The 25,708-nt window shown below is 36.6% G+C and overlaps 1 protein-coding gene and 1 pseudogene across 2 annotated transcripts; one reads left to right on the forward strand and one right to left on the reverse strand.

Annotated features, from left to right (window-relative positions):
• Positions 1-471: 471 nt before the first annotated feature.
• On the reverse strand, positions 472-24,783 carry BIRC2 (baculoviral IAP repeat containing 2). Of its 2 annotated transcripts, none has more exons than XM_019712683.3 (9): positions 24,644-24,783; positions 21,007-23,172; positions 20,810-20,909; positions 17,682-17,760; positions 17,039-17,087; positions 6,893-7,135; positions 1,619-1,873; positions 1,291-1,332; positions 472-1,174 (listed from the first exon to the last, which is right to left on the reverse strand). In XM_019712683.3, the coding sequence occupies exons 2-9, from the start codon at positions 21,902-21,904 to the stop codon at positions 981-983; spliced, it is 1,860 nt and encodes a 619-aa protein (XP_019568242.3). In that variant the 5' UTR covers positions 21,905-23,172; positions 24,644-24,783; the 3' UTR covers positions 472-980. The 2 variants fall into 2 exon arrangements, with proteins under 2 accessions (XP_019568242.3, XP_019568240.3); XM_019712681.3 differs by having other exon boundaries at positions 6,893-7,138.
• Positions 4,584-5,087, forward strand: LOC141572195 (steroid receptor-associated and regulated protein pseudogene; annotated as a pseudogene).
• Positions 24,784-25,708: the final 925 nt, after the last annotated feature.

The following is a 25,708-nucleotide window of genomic DNA, read 5'->3' on the forward strand; positions in this document are numbered from 1 at the left end:
ACTTGGCCTCAGAAGTCTGCCATAGCCTCAGATCTGGGAAAGGTCAAATATGACTGAATCCCAAAAGGAGCTACCACTGCCTGTATTCCACCTCCTTATCCCACCAACACCTATGCAACAAAGCTATTACACTATTTTTTAAAAATTCACTGCAGATTTACTAATTTAAGAATTTTCCATTCACTGCAGATTTACTAATTTAAGAATTTTCCACATGGATTTTTAATTCAGAATATATTTATAATATACAAAGCAATTAGATAATGTTATCTAATGGAATTCTCATTACTCACATTATTAAACATTAGTAATTTGTTTCATGATTTCAATTTTTTAATCTAATAGCTAGCATTTGAATGCTTAGAATGTAACAGGTACTATGTTTATGTATGTTATCGCCATTAACCCTTCTAACCCTATGAAAACATATGGAAAGTTATTTTAAATCAAGAAAAAAATATTTTTTGATGATGCAGTCTTTTTAAAGAACTTTATTAAGATGTTACTCACAAATTAGGGAGAAGCTTATTTACCAGTAAGAGAAATTTTATTATGTTACAAGTGAAAAACACCACAGAGAATTTGGCACTGCAACTTTGATAAACTCCAGAGTTCCTGGTTTCCAGTTCTTTTAAATTATAATGTGGTACTCAAAGCTGTCAGGAAGAAAACCAAATTCAGTGACTCCTGAAATGATACATAATAGCACTGAGACTACTCTTTCATTTCTCCTATGTTCACACATGGACACTAAATAGCCCAGCAAACATAAGTCTTCCCTTTCATATAAACAGGTTAACATTAAACATGATCTACAATACTATCTATGTTTTGAAACAACATTACTAGTACCAAATCAGGGTAGAACACAAATGTTACTAATTAAAGAACCAATAATTCTTTTTTCATTTCAGGTGGCTTAAAATGTTCAACAATATTTTAAATACGTTTACATACAAGCTAACATATAGCCTATTTTTTCATGAGAGAAAGGTACGAACAGTACCCTTAATTATACCCCTGCAAATAGGGCATTTTCTTAGAGAAGGGGCACATTCCTGGCATACGACTAGATGACCACAAGGTATGAATACAATAGAAACTTCTTTGTCCATACACACTTTACAAGTTCTTTCTTCTTGTAACCTCCTCAATTGTTCTTCCAGTGACAGACCTAGTAACAACAAAAAAACTTTAGTGAAATTCAGTTTCTCCTTTACTTCCTCCCATTAAAAAAATAATAATACAGATAATATTTTAGGTTGGTCTTAAGTCTTAATTTTGTTTTACCTGAAACATCTTCTGTTGGAACATACTTCATATTCTTTTCCACTAAAGAAAATAAAAACATACACAAAAAGCATCACTCTACCAAATACAACACTGCCTAACCTACTGCCTATCTGTTTTACCTACTATCTAATGAACAACACAGATTCTAAGTATATATTATCAGAAAATATTTAGCCATACTACTTGAGCAACAAAAAAGACTTCAGTTTTTTAGAACATGTTAAATTATAAACTATAGTTTGCTAATTGGATTTATTTTGTTTGTCAAACACAAAGATGAACATAATTGCAAGGATTTCAAAAATAATTTTACCAACAAACTCACCAAATAAGTTCTTATATAATGTAGAGTCAATTTCTTTTAGACAGTTTTTGAAAATGTTGGCTGCAGCATTTCCTTTAACTAAAACAGTATCAATCAGTTCTCTTGCTTGTAAAGGTATCTGTGTTTTTTGTTTGATTATATCATGTTCCTGTTTGTTAATTATATTGGCCTTTAAAAGATGATCCAGGATAGGAAGCACACACGTCAACTGTTGAAAGAGAGCCATTCTGTTCTTCCGAAGTAATGACAAATCATCTTCATTTTAAATAAAAAAGGAAAAAACAATCCATTAGATTTTAAAGTGCTCCAACTGAACTCACACCAACCCTACAAACAATTTAGGCACTAAATAAATAGAAACTTGAAAAAGGGACAAAATTACTTGTCTGCACATTAATGTCTGTCTGTCATTTGGAAAACTTCCAAAAGATTTAAAGTCATATTCTACAGTGTACACACAGGGTCTCTGTTTCTGTCCCTTTTTAAAGTCAATACATTTACATGCTTAGAATCCTGCTTTTCCTTTATTCTGTTGAAAGCAAGCAGAGACTTTTAGAGGATAGCAAAAATTTCCAATCTATGTACTCTTCCCCCATTGAATTAATACTAACTTCTGTTTGCACTGCCATTTTAACTTTTAAATTACTTTTTATTTAAGTATAGTTGGTATACAATCTTATATTGGTTATATTAGTTTCACACGTACAATATAATAACTCAACATTTTTATACCTTACAATGTGATCATCCTGCTAAAAATGGGCAGAAAACCTGAATAGACATTTCTCCGAAGAAGACATACAGATGTTCAACAGACATATGAAAAGATTCTCAACATCATTAATCATCAGAGAAATGCAGATCAAAACCACAATGAGATATCACCTCACTCCTGTCAGAATGGCTATCATCAATAAATCAACAAACAACAAGTGCTGGCAAGGATGTGGAGAAAAGGGAACCCTTGTGCACTGCTGGTACAGCCCCTATGGAAAACAGTATGGAGATTCCTCAAAAAACTGAAAATATATATACCATATGACCCAACACCTCCACTTCTGGGTATTTATCCCAAGAGAACAAAAACACTAATTCAAAGAGACATATATCGTTTTGTTTTCATAAGCACTTTCATGTAAATTGTCTTATTTGATACAAAGATCCTGTCAATTAAACAAAGTAGGTATGATACTTCTCACATTCAAATACGAAGAAAAAGACTCAGAAAAAAATGAGTAGCCTGTCCAACGTCACAGACAGTCAGTTACAGAACCAGGTCTCCTAGTGTTCTTCTCAACTCCATGCTTATGAAGCAGTATAGTACTTCCCCTGATCTGCAGTTTCACTTCTACTGATTCAGTTACCCATGATCAACCACGGTCCAAAAACAGTAAATGGAAAAGTCCAGAAATAAATAATCCGCAAGTTTTAAATAGAGAACCATTCTGAATAGTGTGATGAAATCTCAATCTGTCCCAGCCAGGACGGAATCATCCCTTTGTCCAGTATTTGCATACTGCATACGCTCCTAGTCACTAGGTTATCAGATCAACTGTCAGTGTCACAGTGCTTGTGTTCACGTAACCTTTACTTAGTAATGGCCCCAAAGCCATTCACATACCTTTTATTATATGTATATAGTTATAATTGTTTTACTATTATTTAATGTTGTTAATTTCTTAACGTGCCTAATTTATAAATTAAACTTTATCACAGGTGTACATGTATAGGAAAAAACATAGTATATATAGGGTTCAGCAATATCCACAGTTTCAGTCATCCATGGAACATGTACACTGCAGATAAGGGGGGCCTACCGTACTGCGGTGTTAAAGAGGCTGAACCGTAAAGTAGGGCAGACACAGATCCCCATGTTGGCCAGCTACTTACTAGCTGTGCGCCTAACCTCCACATACCTCAATTTCATCACCTGTAAAATATAGATAATAATAGTAGTACCTCCCTCAAAAGGTTGTGAGGATTAAATAAGATAATATATGTAAAGTATTCAGCATAATATCTGGTACATAGTTAGCTACCAATATTATTTTATGTCTAGGTTTAAACCAATTAAAAAAGTCATATGAATCAAGCCTAATTCCTCCCCCTTTCTTCCGCCTCCCCCCACCTCCAGCCTAATTTTTTTCTAAAGCAAATTTTTTGTCCTTTAACCTCACATCACATAAAATCCATAGTTAAATTTCCTTTATTTATGGAATATGAGCATTCATTCCTGAAGGATTTTTCAAGAAGTCCCTTCTTTGGGTGTCCCAATCACCATAATATTTAACTGCCTGTTTTCAGCCTTAACAAAATTTATTTTAAAAGTACATCTTCGATTGGTCCAGTGGCTCAGGTGGTTGGAGCGCCCTGCTCCTAACGCCGAGGTCGCCAGTTCGATTCCCACATGGGCCAGTGGGCTGCGCTCTCTACAGCTAAGATTGTGAACGACGGCTCTCCCTGGAGCTGGGCTGCCGTGAGCAGCCAGCAGCCAGCGAGAGCTGCTGTGAGCGGCCGACCTGCGACTGACTGCCCCTTGGGGGAGCGCAAGGCTCATAATACCAGCATGGGCCAGGGAGCTGTGTCCTACACAACTAGTCTGAGAAACAATGGCTTGAACCAGATTGGGGGATAGGGAGATGGGGAAAAAATAGTACATCTTTACATTTATAGCTTAATTAAAAATAAGTTGTAAATAGTGAGGTCTATTTTCCTTCCCCTTTTACTTCTTTCCAGAAGTGAAATGCTCTGTTCATCTCAAAACTATGAAATTCCTCTATCTGATCACAACTTATCCTTCTACCTTAATAATTCACCTCGCTAACAAATTTGTTATCCACCTTTTAAAATATTTACATGTTATTCCCAATTCTACTAATAAGAGCTATCTCGAACTGCATCCTAGAAGAAGCTGAGGCAAACTGCTCCTCCTGCCTACGCTAAGCCAGGCACTGTGGCAGCAGCAATGGCCCCCTCAGAAGATCCCAGGAACCAGAGAGCCAGCCCCATCACGGGCCTTGAGGCAAGCCTGAAGACCAGTTTAGGTGGGAAGCCGGCCCACCCTTAGAAGGCCATCCCCACAGCTCACCTAACTTTTGTTATCGACTGTGCTCATGGGAAACAGCTCTCCCTGACACCCCCCCAGTGCTGCCCCGAGCCCCCAGTTGCAACGTAGGACCTGTCACCCCTCCAATGAAGACCCACATCTTGTTCTGTGGGGAAAGCCAGCCCCATCTAACTCCAGAGGCTCCCCTGGGTGGAGGACACCTTGCTCAAGCCAGGAGCACCCTGCCATCCTGCAGAAGGGCTGTGGCCCCACCTCCCCTCCAAGTCAACACGCTCTGCTCCCAGGAGGCCCCTCAAGCCAAGGGGAGCCCTCTGAAGACTGCCTGCAAGATCTTCAGCTTGGGAAACCGTCATAGGCTCACTCAGAGCCCTCTCCTCCTCTGTCTGTGGGCAGGCAGATTAACTGGAAGAGCCTGCCCATGGGAAGAGGGGGTTAGCATGCCAGGCTAGAGTGTCCAAGGGCTGCAATTCCCAGAGCCCCCTCCCTCTTCCCCAGCCAGCAGAAGTCTTTTGAGCCAAGGAAGGAGCATGAAATTCACTAAAGAACATGTGAAACAGACACTGAATACACACTCGAGTACCCTACTTCCTCCTCCGTCTCTCTCCCTCTGTTAGCCTTTCAGCAGAAGCAGGATAAGGCACATCCACATGGAAAGAGACTAATTCATTCATACAATAAATACCAACAAAGCATCTTCGACATGCCAGGCTCTGCAAAATGCCAGGGAAGGCACCACAGCTTTCTAAGGAGTTCATATTCTTGGAGTAGGGGATGGGAGATGGGAGGGGCGAAGGGTTAAACAACTAAATAAAGATGATCTTCAACAGTGAAAAACAAAAAGAAAAAAAGAAAAAGAGCTGTCTCCTGACTTTGCTTACTTCCAATTCTAGTCTAATATCAGTCAGGTGTTTCAATGATCTCTTATTAGCACCCTAAACTCTTCCTCCCTATTCCTTACTTGCCCTTTTCTCTTATTAAGAAATCCATAATTTCATATCTATAATTCAAGACCATTCTCAGAGCCTCACAAAGAGACAGTCACAAAACAACGGTGACCAGATTTATTACAGTGATTTCATTTAACTTGTGTTTTATTACTGCTTAACAATCCTTAAATGTTTTCATTCTGCTCAGGCCCTTTCTTTCACTTAAGCCCTTCTTTCTTCCCAAATCAATCTACTTAACGAACATTTCTTGATGTGTTAGAGGCAGTGTGCTAAACTGTTTTATTTGAGTCCTATAGGAACCCATTGCAATTTGTACCATTATTATCCCCATTTTTACTGATGAGAACGCTGACATCTGGTTAAATAAACTGTCAACCTGGTAACTGAGAGCCAGGATTTAAACACAAATCTGTCTCAATTTAGAAGTCACACTTTAAACGTTTTGCTACATGGCCACACAGTAAGGTTCCCTTAAACTAATCCTATCACTACTTACAAGCTTAAACAGAAAAAGTGTCTTCCAATCCAAATACCCCACCTTACAGTACATATGCACCCTTCACCTCTGCTGGCTCTTTAACCCTATCTTTTGCAGCCTAGTCTCCACAGCTAGTCTATAAACTCCTTGAGAGCAAGCTGAATGACCAGCACAGTATATGGCACAGATGTTCATACCCAATAAACATTTCCTGAAGGAATGATTACCCAAAAGACTTGTTTTGGGAGTCTTGAGACTTAATACACTCTATCTGGATGAATACTAAAATCAGCTCCCAATCTTTGGGTTGGACAGGGGCTTCTCATCAAGCTCTAGGATTTCATCATCACTTCTGTATTTTGTCTAAGGATCCCTTACAAAAGTCAGAGAGTCAAATACCATATTATGATTTCAAGGAATTTTGAAAAAAGAGAGAGAAATAAGATCCACATTCAACTTTGAAATCTAGCTTTTTCAGAACTTAAATTGTTTTAAGAAATAAATATAGTTCAAGAAAAGAGTTACGCTAAAATCCTCTGATTAGCATATGTAAGGCAATCTAACTGGAAAATAAACACATAGGAAAAAAGCTCGTCAATGGTTCTCGAGTAGAGTAGTCCACTGCCCACAGTGGAGAAAGGGGATGTACAGTTTGGAAATGACTGGAGGCTGCTACCAGCAGTTAGTGGATGGACAGACGAGGATGCTAACGATCCTGCAACATGTGAGACATTCCTATGAGCCCCCGAGAAATAATGCAGGTGACTAACATTCCCAAATACCTGATGCCATTTCTTCAGTTTGTCTTTCCTTCTCCTCTTGTCTTTTTTCATCTTCTGCATCAAGTAAATCTAATACAAGATCACTGACGGTTTTATAATTCTCTCCAGTTGTTAGGATTTTACTCTGAACTGTCTGTTTTACCAGCCTTCTATTGAAGCCCATTTCCAAGGCAGCTGTAACCACAGGTGTATTCATCATAACTGCATCTTCTGAATGGTTTTCTCCAGGTCCACAATGAACAACTACTTGAAAACACATGTACCAATGTTAAATTCCACAAATATAAAAATATGTAGAAAAACAATGACTATGACACAATCTTTACTCTCATGCTGCTTATATCTTGGTAAGGGAGATGAGCTACATACAACAATTACCTATAACTCCAACAATACTTTGATCAGGATCAAATGAAAGTATAGTAATATGCTGTACTTTTAAAAAATACCACTTCCCAGGCTACATTCCAGCCCTACTTAATGAGGGAGTAGAGATGGGGCTTAGGGATTTGTATCTTTTAAAAGTCCTCCAAATGATTCTGATTTAGTCATTTTTAGAAACCAAAATGCTACACAAATTTAGAAGTGAGAAATTATCTCATGTCAGCCAAGAAAGTGGGGGAAATCAACAAAGACTTCATGAAAAAGGAGGCATTAGAGCTGTGACTTGAAGATGGACAGAATCTAAAGCGGTGAACAGATGAAACAGAGAATAACAAAGACAGGAAGCAGAGTAAAATGGAAGGCTAGTTCACACAAAATGTCTAAAGATGTAAAAAAACATATGGTTAAAGAAGTAAACAAAGTAATACGATTTCAGATAGTGACATGCTCTGAAGAAAATAAAGCAGTGTAAGGTGATTAAAACAAACGAGGAGGCAGGGAGATGGTTTATAGGGTAATCAGAGAAGCATTTTCTGATAACAGGGTCAGTGCTTAGCCAATATGGCACTCTGTGAAAATTACAAAAGACATTCTTCAAGACACTTTATTGCCATCTGCTGGAAAATCGTTATACTAAATATATAAATATGCAATGGCTACACTGTGTACTGTGCTTCCTTGCTCAAATGTGGGAAGCCTGTGGGAAGAGACAATACCAGAACAAATACTTGATAGAAAAGAGTGAGCCATGGGAATATCTGAAAGGAGTCTTCCAGGCAAAGAGAACAGCAAGTACAGAACCTTAAGTCAAGAGCAAAGCTTGATATATTCAAGATGCAAAAAGGTGATGAAAGTAGAGGAGGGTGATGCCCAGATAATGAAGAGCCTTGAGAGAAGTTTATATTCTATTTGAAGTTTGCTAGAATATTATAGAAGGGTTTTAAGCAGGGAACTGTTAAAACCTGGTTTCTTTTTTCAAAGGATGACTCCGGCAGCTTGGTGATAAACTTTTATGTGGTAGAATGGAGTAAACTGTCATCATTTTCTGCTGTAATGATATCCTAACAATAAGCCCTGTTAGGATATCATTACAACAAAAAATGATGGTAGTTTGCATTAGGTTGATAAGAGGTGGAAATGGAGAAAAGTGGCAAGATTTTGGACACAGTATAAAAGCAGAGATTAAACGACTTCCAATAGATTAAACATACAAAGTAAAGAGAGGAATCAGGAATGATGTGTAACTTAGTCAACTTTCGACCTTAGCTAGCAGTGGGTCCCATTAACTGAGATGGGAAAGACCAGAGAAGGAGCAAATCTGAGGGATGAAGGACAGGAGAAAAGTTTGGTTTGGTCATATTAACTCTGAAATACTCGTTATAGCCAAGTAGAAATTTAAACAGATAGTTGAACACGCCAGCTTGGAGCTCAGGAAATGGAGAAATAAACTTGGGCGGAGCACTGCGAGGAATTCCACCATTTAGAGGTTCAAAAAAGGAGTAGTCACCAAAGGAGACTATTCATGATCAATCAGGGAAATAGGGAAAAACCAGAAGTGTGGTGTCTGGGAAGCCAAGAGAAGAACATGTCTTAAAAAGGATGAAGGAGAGTGACATCAGCAAGACTGCTGAATAAGATGTCTCCCACTCATACTCCTATATCAACAACAATTTAGAATCCATCCGTGGACAAAGTACCTTTGTGAGAGCTTTGAGATCCGGCTAGAAGACTATGAAATTCCAATGCAGTCCAAGACCAAAGAGAACTGTTTGGGGAAGACAGGCCTGAACCCTGGCAGCTGACTCACTGACCATGGTCCTATCTAGAGACCTAAAAACAGCTTCGTATCCCTCAGGACTTAGCTGCAATCCCATTTAATTTGGTCCTGTCACCACCCTATACACTAGGGAATCGAGAGGAGCCAGGCCTACCTGTGCTTTGGGTAACAGGAATACAGACCTAAGGCCCAGCTGTTGACACTGAAGTTGCCTATGAACTGGATCTAACCCTGGGCCAGGACCTGTCAAAGTGCAGATTCTGAAAGGAACTCATAACTGAGCTCCAATCCAGCCCGGCTGCAGTCCACAGTCCTGCTGGCACAGGGACCCAGCAAGTGACAGTCCTAACTGAGCATAAAGAGACCCTGAAAGAGCCCATTCTCGGCTCCAGGCCCTCTCAGGCCCAGTCCACAGCAGTACTGCAAGCACAGGGACCTGCTGGGAGACACTCAGGAAGTCCTGAAACAACTACAGCCTCCCTACCGTAGTTAGAGAGCATTCCAGTCCACCAAGGGACCGGGCAGGAGACGTGCCCATCCGTGCATGCCTCCAGAGCCAGGTTGCAGACCTCAATCTTGACTGTAGAATCTGGAACAGCTCTGGGGCTCAGTTCCAGCCCCTCTCAGCAATAGTCCAGAGCCAGTCCTGCCCATCAAGGGACAAATTCAGTGTCCAGACAGGAGCCCTCCCAAGGACCTGGAGGGAACCTCATTCATCTGCACATCTGGTAATAGGCCCACTGTCTGGAGCCCAACTATGGACACTGAAGTCAACCCTTGTCCCAACAACATCCTACTGAACAATGTACTGAAAGCAATCCCATCTACCAAGGAACCAGATAGGATCCACACTAACCCAAGCCCCTGTTAACTAGCCCGCCAATCATGGATCCCACCACAGACCCAGCAGCACCCTCATAACAGCTCCAAGCGAGCATGACTGCAACTTCAAAGATAATCCCATGAGCCAGGGGACCCTATAAAAGGTGTTTATGGGCCGAAACCAGTCTGTAGAGACTGGAAGAGGTGTATACTCCTTCATATGCACAGATATCAAGACAAGACTATATGTATCATGCAAATCAGGCAAGTATGACGCCATCAAAGGAAACTAATAAAGTTGCAGTAACTAACTCCAAAGAAATGGAAAGCTGTAAGTCTTCTGACAACTGATTTGCCTGACAAATTAAAAATCGTCTTAACGAAACTCAATGAAATTCAAGAGAACAAAGATAAACAACTAAACAAAATGAGAAAAACAACACACGAACAAAATTACAAGGTTAATAAAGAAATAGAAGCAATAGAAAAAATAAAAAAGAAATCCTGGAGCCAAAGCATACAATGACAGAACTGAAAAATTCAACAGGGAGATTCAACAACACACTTGATCATGATTTGTCAGAGAAATCAGAGAACACAAACGCAGAGCATTTGAAATGAGCCAGTTATACTAACAAAACAAAAGAGAATGAAGGATATAGAAAGCCTATGTGAATTATGGGACACTACCAAACAAATGAATATTCTCCTCATGGGAGTCACAGGAGAGAGAGAGAGAGAGAAAGGGGAAGAAAGCTTAAAGAAATAATAATTTAAAAAAATAATAGTAAAGAATAGCTGAAAACTTCCCACATCTTGGAAGAGTTATGGATATCCAGGAACAATTTGCTCAAAAATCCCTAAGCAAAATCAACCCAAAGATTACTCTAAGGCACATAATCAAAATGTTAAAAGACAAAGAGAGAACTCTGAAAGAAGCAAGAGAAAAACAACTTCTCATACGCTAACCTCCTAAATCTACTAGTAAATTTCTCTGCAGAAATCTACTGGCAGACAGGAGAGAGTGACTTAATATATCAAAGTGCTAAAAGATAAAGGCCACCAAGAATACTGGCAAAACTGTTCTTCAGAAGTGAATGAAAGATAAAGACATGCCAGACAACAAAAGTTGAGGGAGTCCATCAATACTAGACATTCCTTACACGAATTGCTAAAGGAATTTGTTCAAGTTAAAATGAAGGGATGCTAAATAACAGCATGAAACATATAAAAGTATAAAACTTACTGGTAAAGGTAAATATATAATTAAAATAAAAATACCCTGTGCTGTAACAATGTTGTGTAAATCACTTTTACCTCTAGTGTAAATGTGAAAAAAATATTAATTATAGCTACAATGATTTACTAACACATAATATAAAAAGATGTAATATATAACATCAATAGTGCAAAATGTGGGGTGAAGTAAAAGTGCAGTTTTTGTTTATGATTGGAAGTTATTAGATTAAAATAAACATATTTGTAAGATGCTTTATGTAAGTCTTATGGTAAACACAAAGAAAAATTAATCAGAAAGAAAGACAGCAAGAAAAGAAGAAATGAACAAAAGGGCTTAAAGTCAGAAAACAAAATTATAACAGTTAAGTCCTTACCTATCAATAGTTACTTTAAATGTAAACTGACTAGATTCTCTAATTGAAAGATACAGAATGGATGAAAGGATTGGGAAAAAAAGATCCAACATGCTGCCTACATGAGACATACTTTGGCTTTAAGGACACAGATAGGTTGAAAGTGAAGGTATGGAAAACTGTTATTTGTCCATTCCTAGAAAGATGAGGAATGGTTATACTTACATCATATAAAATAAACTTTCAGTCAGAATCAGTGATAAGACAAAGAAGGTAAAAGGAGTCAATTCATCAACAAGATACAAGTGGTACCTTGATTTTTCGAATATAATCCATTCTGGAATACCATTCGAGTTCTGAAACGTTCGAAAACGGAGGCATGGTTTCCCCATAGGAAGTAATGCAAAATGGATTAATCCGTTTCAGACCTTTAAAATCAACCCTAAAACTGAAAATTTAGCATGAATTTTACTATCTAATGATACCATAGATCCATAAAATTTACGGCGTTCACAAACCAAAATGTTCGTCAACGGAGATGTTCGAAAACCGAGGTACCACTGTATATATTCACGAAACATTGGAGTACTTAAATGTTAAAAGCAAATATTAACAGAATGAAAGGAAGAAATAGAGAGCAATAATATTAGGAGACTTCACTACCCCACTTTGAACACTGATAGGTCATCCAAGACCCAGACAAAAAATTAACAAAAAAACAGTGGACCTGAATAACACAATATACCAATAATATACCAAATTACCTTACCAGACATACATTGAAAGACTATTCCAACAACAGCACCAGAAAACACATTCTTCTCAAACTCACAAGGAACATTCTTCATGATAGAGCATGTGTCAGGCCACAAAACAAGTCTTAACAAATTCAAGAATACTGAAATTATATCAAGTATCTTTTCCAACCACAACAGTAAGAATCGACAAATCAACAACAGAAAGAAAACTGAGAAATTCACAAATACAGAAAAATTAACACACTCCTGAACAACCAATGGATCAAAGCAACCAAAAGGAAATCAGAAAATACCTTGAAATAAACAAAAACCAAAACTTAGAGGATGAAGCATGAGCAGCTCTAAGAGGGAAGTTTATAGTGATAAATGCCTGCCTTAAGAAAAAAGATCTCAAATAAACAATTTAACCTTAAACCTCAAGAAGTTAGGAAAAGAAACTAAGCCCTAGTTAGCAGAACAAAGGAAATAATAAAGATTAGAGCAGAAATAAATAATATAGAGACAAGGAAAAAAATGGAACTGAGTTGGTTTTTTGAAAAGATAAACAAAATTAAAATACCTCTAGCTAGACTAATCTAGAAAAAAAAAAGAGAGGACTCAAATTATAAATGAAAGAAGAGACATTACAAATGCACACCAGAAATGCAAAGGATCATTAAGAGACTATTATAAACAACTAATGCTAGCAAATTGGATAGTATAGATGAAATGAATAAATTCCTGGAAATATATAATTTACCAAGACTGAATCATGAAGAAATAGAAAATGTGAACAGACCAGTAACAACTAAGATGATTGAAGCAGTAATCAAAAAAACCTCCCAATAAAGAAAGCCTAGGACCAGATGGTCTCATTGGTGAATTCCACCAAAGATTTAAAAAAGAATTAGTTTCAATCCTTTTCAAACTTTTCCAAAAAACTGAAGACGAGGGAAAACCCCAAACTTATTTATGAGGCTATCATTACTCTGATACTAACACTAGATAAGGACACTGAATGAAAACTACAGGCCAATATCCTTGATGAATATAGATGCAAAAATTCTCAACAAAATACTATTAAACTGAATTCAACAGCACATTAAAAAAATCATACATATGATCAAGTTGGATTTATCCTAAAATGCAATTATGGTCCAACATATGCATATTAATAAACATGATAAACCACATTAACATTAATGAATAATAAAAACCATTATGATCCTCTCAATAGATTCAGAAAAAACATTTGAGAAAATTTAACCCTTTTTATGACCAAAGCTCCCAAAAATTTGGGTATGGAAGAAACATACCTCACCATAATAAAGGCCATAGATGACAAACCCACAGCTAACATCATACTCAATAGTGAAAAGCTGCAAGCTTTTCCTCTAAGATCAGGAATAAGACAAGGGTGCCCACTCTTACCACATTTATTCAACACAGTACTGGAAGTCCTAGCCAAAGCAATTAGATAAGAAATAAAGGCATCCAAGGAGGAAATGAAGAAGTAAAATAGCCTCTGTTGGCTGATAACATGATCTTATATGTAGAAAACCCTAATGACTCCACCAAAAACCTGTTAGAAAAAAACAACCTCAGGAAAGTTGCAATATTAAAAAAAAAAAATCAACATACAAAAATCACTTATACTTCTATACGCTAACAGTGAAATATCTGAAAGAGAAATAAAACAATACCATTTACAATAGCATAAAAAATTAAATACAGCTAATTATATCTCAACTGAAAATAAAATACTTAAGATAGCCCATGTTTATAGATTGAAAGAATATTGTTAAAACATCCATAGGACCAAAAATAATGTATAAATTCATAAAATCCCCATCAAAATTCCAATGGTACTTTTTCACAGATGTAGAAAAACAATTATAAAGTTCACGTGAAACCATAAAAGACCCCAAATAGCCAAACCAATCATCAGAAAAAAGAACAAAGCTGGAAGCATCACACTTCCTGGTTTCAAACTATATTACAAAGCTATAGTAATCAAAACAGTATTGTATTGACATAAAAACAAACACACAAACCAATGGAACAGAATAGAGAGCCCAGAAATAAAGGCATATAAGGAAAACCAGTATTTGACAAGGGAGCCAAAAATACTCAGTAGGTAAAGGAGAGTCTTTTCAGTAAATGGTGCTGGGAAAACTGGTATTCACATGAAGAATAAAACTGGACTACTATTTTATACCATTCACAAAAATTAAATGGATTAAAAGCTTAAATTTTAGATTTAAAACCATAAAACTCCTAGAAGAAAAGAGAAAAAGCTCCGACACTGGCCTTGGCTATGATTCTTTTGGCTATAACACCAAAAGATCAAGCAACAAAAGCAAAAATCAATAAGTAGGACTACATCAAACTAAAAAGTTGCAGCACAGCAAAAGAAACCATGAACAAAATGAAGAGGTAATCTACGTAATGGAAGAAAATATTTGCAAACCATGTATAAAGGATTAATATCGCCCCCCCCCCCTAAAAAATAAGTAACTCACATAATTGAATAGGAAAAAACAAACAACTAAATTAAAAAATCGCCAGAGGACCGGAAGAGACACTTTTCCAAAGAAGATATACAAATGGCCAGTAGGTACATGAAAAGATGCTCAATAACGCTAATCACTAGAAAATACAAAATCAAAACCACAATGAGATATCATCTCACACTTTTTATAATGACTATTATCATAAAAAAGACCAGAGATAAGAGTTGGAACGCTGTGCAGTAAAGGGAACACTTGTGCACTGTTGGTCGGAGTGTCATTGGAGCAGCCATAATGGAAAACAGTAAGGAGGTTCACAAAAAATTAAAAATAGAACAACCATATGATCCAGCAATCCCCACTTCTATGTATATATCCAAAGGAAAAAAGTTACTATCTTGAAGAGATATCCACACCTCATGTTCATTGCAGCATTATTCACAAGAGCCAACACATGGAAACAACTTTTAAGGGTCCATCAACAACAGATGAATAAAGAAAATGTGGCTTTATGTGTGCGCGCTCGCGCACACACACACACACACACAGAGATTATTTAGCCATAAAAAGAAGGAAATCCTGCCACTTGTGACAATATGGGTGGACCTTATAAGACAAGTAAGTTGTAAGTTCTGTGGATCTAATATACAGCATGGTGACTATTACCTGTATGATATACAGTTAATGATACTGTATTAAATACTTGAAAGTTACTAAGTAAATCTTAAATGTTCTCACCACAAAAATTTTTTAATTATGTGAGGTGAGGGATGTATTCACTAACATTAATATGGTAATCATTTTGCAATATGTGTATCAAATCATGCCATTCAAACTTACACAATGTTTATGTCAATTATATCTCTATAAAGCAAGAATAAAGCACTTAATTGTTTCAAATGGGATAACAGGTCAAGCAGTGGATTTGCTAAGATGGTGGTTCTTGTTGACTCTGACAAGAACAGTTTTCAGTAGAATTAAAGAATGAAAGGTGAAGAAAGTAAGCACAGATACATCTCACTGGGCATTCTGTTGTAAAGAGAAGCAGAGAAATGAGACAATAGCTGGATGGGAACCGTAAGTTCAAGGAAGTTTTCTTAGGACTGGCAATGGTGTATGTTTGTATCCTGAAATAAATGATTGAGAAGAAACTGAAAAACCCATGATGTGAGAGACAGGCAAATTATTGCCAAAGCAAAGTTCTCAAGCTGGCAGTAAGGGATGAGCTTCAGAGGAAAGAGGACAAATGGACGAGTTGAGCTTAGACAAAGGCAAGGACAATGCATCCTTTACAAAACAACAGAAAGAAGAGTATATGGGTACATTTGTAGACTGGTGGTTTTGGTGGTGACAAGATCAAGTAGTTTTCTTGATTCTTTTCATTTTCTCAGTGAATGAAGGTTATGAGAATAAGATGGGAAGGAGTGTTAGAAACTTATGGAGAAAATGTGAAAGTCATTTGGAAGTTTAGCAAAGTGATTTTATACGGAACTGCAGTAGGACTGCAAGACAGCCTACTAGAAATTTGCGGTTATAAATTTAAAGCAAGAACAGTCAACACTACTGTCTTGTTTTTTTCCAGCTCTATTACACAGGATATAGTTATACATCCATGTAACTCTTTTTCTTTTCCAAGTCATATACTACGAATCAAATCCTCAACAATCCCCCAAGCCATGGTTTCTAGGACTCTTATACATAGTTTCTAGGACTCTTTCTGTCCTGCTACAAACGTGCCAGTATCCCTCTTTGAAAGAGTATACCAAGAAAAGAACACCTCTTTCTAGATATGATTAGTGTAGAAAACTGTGGACTATTATCTTCACTATTTTGGACACCATAATATACGTATATTACATATACTAAATGCCAGATGTGGCGAAAACTAAGTACTAACCAGATGTATTTCCTATCCTTACACTAAAATACTATATATACCTGACAAATACCTAATATCTAGCCCAGTTCTTACATCACATGTGAACTAGGCCTTTTCAAATATGCTAGCTTATAGCAAACAACTTTTCCTCCTTGGAGGGCTTCTTATTTGCACCTTTCATTGGTATTCTTTGAACTATTTGTTATGGTTGTTTTCCTTTTGCATGTATTTTGTCTCCCCAGTTGGAAGGTCAGCACTTCAAGAAGAAAAACCAGTACATTTCCATGAATCCTCAATGTCATTAATCTAAGTAGACACATAGTATTTATTAGTTAACTTCCCAGACTTTTTTCCTATGACCTCAGAAATCCTTTGTCTACATACTTTCATTCTTAACATTCTTATAAAAATTCCCATTCCGTATTTGAAGTATTTTCATACATACTTGGTGGATCAGCACTTTCATCTCCAGGTGTCTCTGAAGTTGACAACAGCTATCAAACAAAGAAAAATTAACTGGTAAAATCAGAAATCTCAAACAACCTGAACAAAGCAACATGAAGTTTCCCTTAAGTAATGTACACACTCTTTTGAAAACTGGGTAATTTACAAAATAATACTTCACTTTTCTTTATATTACCTTAATCATCATAAAAATGTCCTTAATCTTCACCTACTTCCGAATTAGAATTCAAGTATTTCTAGTTTCAGTCAAGTAAGGAAAAATATTAATGATTTCTCATTCCATTTAGAAAGTCTTATTTCAGCTGGTTCACTCTCAGAGGTTTCAAACTCCTGACAAGTTATATTTTTGTGTTTTTCTAGAAAAGATAGAGGGGACACTAAAGATCCTGCGCCAACTCCACTACAAACTATACAGTAGAATGTTTGGTGATTTTCAAAAAACAACCTATTCTTAAAAGCCCTAAACAAACAAGGTAGTTACAAAAATAAAAATTAAAGGTATCATTAATATGCATACAAAACCTGTAACTATAATTAAGAAAACAAATGTTAATATCACTTCTAATAATATTTTTGTAAGTATTATTTAGGAGAATTAGATGTTGCCAATTATAAAAATTTACCTGTTCAAGAAGATGAGGATATCTAGCTTGAATCTCATCAACAAAATCCTGTCCTTTCATGCGTATCAAGAACTCACACCTGAAACATAAGAGGAAAATTATGTTTTAAAATTGTTTCATACCAAAAATATAACCTGATCATTCTAGAAAAGTGGAGTTCAAACTCTTAGTATCCCACAGTATAAATACTAAATCACAAACCTAGTACACATACATAACAGGAACAAAATTCTCCTAACATGCTACAGACTCTTACCATGTGTTGATGCATTCTGATATTTTCTATTTAATTCCATTAACACAGTAACAATAAAAGGGTTCAGCCTTAAAAAGGAGCACAAGCTGAGGCTTGAAAAATGCTGTTCTACACAATTTACTTTTGAGGCTTAACAGCTTCAGACACTGTAATTTAGTATTTCTAAAACGTGATCTTCACAATAACTGCTAATCTTTTTCCAGTGTCCACTCGTCCATTAAATGTGAAGCACAAACCCTCCCTCCAAAAAATGCTGAATCACATCTATACATAATGTGACAGTGTTTTCCCAAAAACCTGTTTTCAAACTACTAGGGCTTCTCAAAGGTGTTCCAGGAAGTTCAAATGATATCTGTTTCCAATTCACTCCTTTTGTTCTTCAACAAATGGTGCTAGACAACTAGATATCCATGCACAAAAAACAATGAACCTCGACCTACACTGATACTTTATAAAAAAATAAACTACAAATGAATCATACACATAAATGTAAAATGTAAAACAATATGACTTCTAGTAGAAAACATAGATCTTTTTGTCAATTTAGGTATAGCATAATCCATAAAAGATAAAATTGATGAACTGACATCATCAAAATTAAAAACTTCTGTTCATCCAAGTCACTGTTAAGAAAATGAAAAAACAAGCCACAGACCGCAAAAAAAAAAAGATTTAAACAGACACTTCAGCAAAAATGTATAGATGGCAAATAAACTCACAATCATTAATCCTTAAGGAAATGCTAATTAAAATCACAGTGAAATACCACTACGTACCCATCTATTATAATAGAATAAGACTGAAATAAGACTGAAAATACCAAATGTTGTTAAAAATGAGGAACATCTGTACGTAGGTCTCAAACATTGCTGGTGGGAATTTAACGTTTTAAGTGGTACGCCCACTTCAGAAGACAATTTGGCAGTCTCTTATAAAGTTAAAAAAAATATGCCATACAACCCATCAATAACACTTGTGGATATTTACCATAGAAAAACGAAAACATGTGTCCACAAATGTTTATTAATGTTTAGAGAGGCTTTATTCATTATTTCTCCAAACTGGAAACCCAAATGTCCTTCAACTGGTGAATGGGTAGAATTAGTAAAAATTACATAAGCATGTTCAAAACTCAAGTTTTATCACCCAAATAACTTTATATAGTTTTATATAGTGTTAAATTATTTTCTTCTGGGACTAATTAATTTGTATTCATAATGATTAAAGACAGGAAGTATAAGAAACTGTGTCAGCCCCATGTTTCCCCCTCCTTCAATAAAGTCCATGAGGACAGCGATTTTTGTGTCTTATTCTGTTATATATTCCCAGCATCTAAAATACTATTCAGTAGGCACAAGCATTTGATAAATAAGTGAACAGTGTTAAAATACAGTGATAATGATTATCCATTTTGGTTTTCCTTTACTAAGATTAAAGATTATCCACAATTGAAATTTGTTTTCAGAACTATTTACAAAAAAGCACCCCTACGCCTTTTCCCTTACGTAACTATTTAAAACAAAACACAAATTACAGAAATAAACCAAGATTTCGTTTTGTTTTATAAAGGACAAAATACAGCAATTCAAACACTGGAATTGGAAAGCTATTTTTCCCTTTTTCACAGAGTATTAAATTTCAAATTGTAGGTACACAACCCCACAGAGCCAAAGATAGTGAAATTGTTTAAAATTCTGGCAATAAAACATAAATTACGATATAAATTATTTAAAGTAAACAAAACATATGTCATGTTTCAGTGTTAAAAAGTCAAAATTTATCTTGATATGTTATGAATATTAAAGACAATTTTAAAACACAACTTTTAACAATGTACTTATCCATAACAATATTTATTGGCTTAAATTGCTTTTTTAATCTTATACAAAAATGACAAGAGGATTTTTTAATATCCTGAAGAGGTTCAAGAGATTACTGTGAAAGGCACTCACAGGTCAAAACATGTATTATTAAACAATTCCACTTATAAGTATCTAAAGTAGTCAAATTCATAGACAGTACAATGGCGGTTGCCAGAGGCTAGGGGTTGAACACAAGTTTCAGGTTGGGAAAACAAAAAAGTTCTGGAAATGGATGGTGGTAATGATTGAGAAACAATGTGAATGTACTTATTAATGCCACGGAACTACATACTTAAAAACGGTTAAAATGGTAAATTTTGTTACATATGTTTTACCACAATCAAGAAAATATTATCTGGTGCAACCCTCTCCTTTTACAGAAGAGGAAATAGGCTCAAAGACATTACACAACTTGTCCAAGTTCACACAGCTACCCAATAACAAAAATAATTTCTAATTCTATTTCCACTAACAACACTGTCTGTAAATTCTTTCTAAAAATAGGAGATACTGCTAGAGACAGAGTGACTAAAAGGAGATGACATATCACAAGATAAAATTGTACAGAAAAAAATAATTTATAATCAGACTTAATAGATATTATATGCATTTTATATTTATCTTATTCCTAGATCAATTTTATGTCTCTTCCTGTTTTCCTTTCCCTTCTTACGTCTAACTTATACTCTTTTTGTTCTAGTTTACCTATCTTTGTAATCCTTAAGTCTTCTTTAAAGCAAAATGGGAAATATACAAATGAAATGTACGGTCATAATTGTAAATGAGTCAAGTTAAACTATATCCTGAACACATGGCTTACAAAAGGAGAAAAGGGCACAGAATATTCTACCACTTTTGTCATCAAAATAAAGTTCAAATTAGGTGTTTTCAAAGGCTAATACCCCAACGGCGTAAGAGAAGCTTTGTTATACTGAGATGTAAACTGAACCATGAAAGCATGCCTACTTCTTTATGCAGTTTTGTGTAGGAATACCTTTAAAAACAATTACCTTGGAAACCACTTGGCATGTTCTACCCATGGGTCATCTCCAGATTCCCAACACCTTAAGCCACCATCACAACAGAAGCATTTGACATCATCATTGCGACCTTAAGAAAACAGAAGCTAAAATTGAATACACATTCTAATATGTAAATCAAAATAAACAGGATAAAATGTAGAACTAAGTATTAGTTTGTTTCTTACCCACATAATAGAAACCAGCACTTGCAAGCTGCTCAGGTTGAACTGGAACACTTGATGGCCAGTACATAAACGTTCTCAGTCGAGCTGCATGTGTCTGCATGCTCAAATTTGAAATGGTAAACCTCAGCATTTCTAGAGAATTTTCCAAAAATGGACAGTTGGGGAAATGTCTTCGGTGTTCTGACATAGCATCATCCTTTGGTTCCCAGTTACTTAGTGTCCCACCACAGGCAAAGCAGGCTACCCTATCTCCAGGTCCTATGTAATAAAAGCCAGCTCTTGCCAATTCTGATGGTGACAAAAAGCTTAATGGCCACTCATGGTAAGTAAGAAATCTGGCTTCTTCAGTACTCATTGCGTAACTATAGGGGTTAGTCCTCAATGGGGATAAGTCTTCAACTGCTCGAGAATTAAGAGGATTTGGTGAAAGGTTTGAATAAGAACCACTGAATGAGTCACTATGATCCAAAGTGGGAGATAATGAATGTGTAAAACTGTTTCTCATCTGAGAAGTATTCTTAAAGGTAGATTCCAAATTAGTAACAGAAACCAGATTCTGAATAAAGCTACAGCTAGGATACAACTTTTTATGCTTTTCAACAGGATTGTCTCCTTCTTTCCAGTTATCCAGCATCAGGCCACAACAGAAGCATTTGACTTTGTCATTCACACCAGTGTAATAAAAACCAGCACGAGCAAGACTCCTTTCTGAGACAGGAACACCAGCAGGGAAAGTCGAATATGTAGACATTCTGTACAGTTCACATGAAAAGTCATATTCCATTTTGTGTTTGTTGCCGATTGTCCAATTTGACAAGATGGTGCTATCTTCCATTATACTCTTAATTTTTTGATACAAGGGACCTGCGACAAGTCGTTGGGAGGTAGTTTTGTGCATGAGTGATTTTACTTTTTGATGCAATCTCTTATTTCTTCACACTAAATTCGATTACTATAAAAAAGAATCAAATGATAGACTCCTAGTTATGTCAAATTCACCAGACCTTTACTGGATTTACACCTGAATTTACACACAGGTAGAATGAATATCTCTTTTAAATAACCAAGATAATTTTTAGTACTCTTTGGGATACAATATTAACTTTTTTAGGTAACCCAAGTGTTATTTGCTCATTATTTGGTGTAATACTAACTCAATGGCCTGAAAGAAGTTGACACACTTCTGAAAATATGTTAAAACTACTCGACTTTTCAAGGAGGTTTATATTCCCAAAATTCTAAACAACTATAGAATACCTAAATTATACCTTTAATGTGCTTTTGGTTATAAGCTACAAACCCTAGATATCAAGCCAATTACTGATTATGCTACAAGAGGAAAAACTATAAGCAGGCTTCTTTCCCTATAAGTATTTTAATATGATTATCAAAAAAAAAAAAAAAAAAGTTTCAGTCTAGTAAACAAGAATTAAAGTCTTCATATAGTCACATTATCTAAAGGCTAATTTCACACAGCTTATCATCACAGTATCTACTTAAGTGGATTATATTAGTTTCAGCTAACAACTTTTGGGGACAGTCAACACCCACAACCTTTTTGAACCTATGTCTGTTATAGTGTATATGATGTCAAATGAAATAAATTCTGCTTAAAACTCACAAACTGTTAATTTTTCCATCTTTTTAAATTATTGTCTATATATGTTTCCATTTCCTGCAGCATGATTATGTTGTCTTTCTTCCTAACTTTGCAAACCACATTATACTTGATCAGCTGATGAAGGTATTTTCTCCATAAACTTAACTAGTTAACCTTAAAACTTCCACAGTAGAAACTTTTTACACTGCATTTAAAAATTAACCTGTCTTTCATTTAAGGATGATGTACCTATAGTATCATTCATTTTGTATCTAAAGATAAATCAATTTATCAAGATGCTGTTTGTCCTTTCTACTGTTATCAAAATGCCTAATAAACTATATTACCAACAAAATTACTGTTATGCATAATGTACCAGCAATTAACCCTACTAGCCTTCTTTCTGAAAACCCTTCATATTTTAAAAATATAATTCATACACAAAATTACACTCCACAGAATTCAAACTATACCCCTTTATAAAGTTTCTAGGTCTCCATAATGGGATTTATTACTGCATCAGAAAAAAATGAGAGGAAAAAAGTAGTCTCTTCAGGGTTATAAATCTGGAAAAAAAAAAAAAAAACTATTTTAGAAAACTGTATTTTAATTGTAAATAGAATTTATAGACTTCAATTTATTAAGTAAAGTCTAAAAATGACATATACTTTCAATAATACATCTTAATTCCAGCAATTTGTCACCAAAACATTCTAATTGGAAAACCTTTTAATTAAAATAAATGCAATATACCCCCGTTAGCACTGTGTGTGTACACACACACACACACACACACACACACACACATATGTATTTTTTAAATATACAACTTTGAAGACAGACATTTCCTCATAGGAAAATATCTTGTCCTTGGTCTCGTCCCCTTTTTTGGTGACAACTTTTAATATTAAGGATAAATCTCTGGCGGTTTGCTAGAGGCAAAAGGGGATAGTGGTGAAGGACACAACACCCTATCAGCAACAGTCCAGCAGTAATTAGACAGTAACACTATTTTTTAATGTCAAGTCTCTCCAGTACTAGGCAAGCTGACCAGTAAGAGTAAAACGCATCAGGAACTTATTAGCATAAATAAATTCTTCAACTCTACAATTCCCTCCCAATTCCAAAGCAACCACAGAAAGCACCTCAAAAACAAAACGTTAGTCCAATGGCCTTGGGAATGTGACCACTTGCACGAATGCTTTCGGTACACCCAGACTTGACATCATATCTTTAAATCATATATATATTTTTTTTGTCTACAAGCACTGTTCTGTGGATTTTTACTCTATGCAAACTGTAGCTGGATGCGGGGGATAGACTGGAAGGAAAAAGGAGAGCAACAATTAGGATTTACCCATTAATTTCCTGGAGTTATTTCTCACAGCATACAATAGACTACTTGAAACTACCTTAAATACCGTGTTTCCCCGAAAATAAGACCTAGCCGGACCATCAGCTCTAATGCGTCTTTTGGAGCAAAAATTAATATAAGACCCAGCCTTATTTTACTATAAGACCAGGTATTTATGATAATATAATATATAATAAATATAATATAATACCGGGCATAATATAACACCGAGTCTTATACTAATTTTTGCTCCAAAAATGCATTAGAGCTGATGGTCCGGCTAGGTCTTATTTTCGGGAAACACCGTATGAGACAGAACACTGTCTTTGTTTCAACAAATTAAAGGAATACCCAAGGCTAAACTGAAAACCCTGCAAACACTCTAAGAGAAAGCATCTTGGTCAAAGTCCAAGGGCCGGAAAATTGGGCGGCGGCCCAGCAGGGAAGCAAACAGGTCAATTTTTCACAAGTATTTTCGATTACGTATCTTGGAGTGGAACTTCCGTATTAAATAAAAGCCTACGCGAGGGCAGAAGCTCACTGCGACCCTCGAATCCCCCGGCCGCTGGGCCCTAGGCCCTGTCTTTCCTCCGCCCGCCACAGCTTCTGGGAAAGGAAGTGGGCCCCGCGAGCCCGCGGGCCCCAACCGGCTGGCGCGGCCGGGGCCCGGAAGAAGCACTCACCTCAGAGCAGGCGCAGCACACACGGAAACGGCGCGGCGGCCTGGAGGTCTCCACACACCCGAGAGGAACGGCGCGAACAACAGATGCGCCCCGGCTGGCTCCGGTTCAACGCTCCCAAAGCCCGCAGCCACGCAAGGCCCCTGCCGACGCACGGTGACGTCAGCGCGCTTATCCGGGGACAGCGTCACCGCCGCGCGAGGGCGCCGGGGAGTCTACGGTGTTCGGGCAGGAACGAAACCGTTTCCGTCAGCTCGGTGTTTCGATTTTTAATCTCGCGGCTTGAGTACTTTTGACGTTTCCCTCTCTCTCTGGCCCTAACATTCTCCCGAGGGGAACACGGCAAACGGTGAGCCGAAGAGTTTGACTCTTGGGAAGCCCTGCGGAAATGCCCGTGCGGCGGTGGTTTTGCGCGTCTTCTCTGCGTTCCCTCTGAGTTATTTGATCCCACTCCAGGCCACATTCCTCTAGTGTGACGCCTCCACTCGTCGTAGATGACTGCATTTGAGGATGGAGTCAACCTGGTGGCATTTTTGCTTCAATTAAGTAAACAATTGTAACCGTTTAAAACAGTTGTAACCGTTTTTCCTCAGAACACAGCTGCCTAACATAAACATTCACAGCTGGCGGTGGAAATGGAAAAAAGCAAAGTTGGAAAGTAGAACAGCATCGGAAGATTAATTTTGAAGTGCTGACTTTATAATCTTTAGGGATCACATGATAAATCTATAATCAACCAATATAGCTTTCATTTTTAAACTTGTTTTTTAACTTTGTTTTTCTGTTCTGGAGACATATGCACTAACGAAAAAGTGTCCTTATTTCAAAAGCTCATCGCTAGCAACGTGGACGGTATTTCAGACCAGTCCTCACTCCCTATGAAGTTACATTTTTCTGAATGTGACTAAAATAGAATGTATACGTTCATGTATGTGTTTATATATAAAATCGTACGTGAACCACAAAGGAGCCGACTTATCAATGAAGTCTTAAGTAGTTCAGTTAATAACTGGTAGAGGATTGCAAATAAGAAATCTTGATGTTACTAGTCATGGACGTTTGTCTCCC

This window comes from Rhinolophus sinicus, chromosome 14 (genome assembly GCF_057876585.1).
Source record: "Rhinolophus sinicus isolate RSI-liver-muscle chromosome 14, RSI-T2T, whole genome shotgun sequence".
NCBI lineage: Eukaryota > Metazoa > Chordata > Mammalia > Chiroptera > Rhinolophidae > Rhinolophus > Rhinolophus sinicus.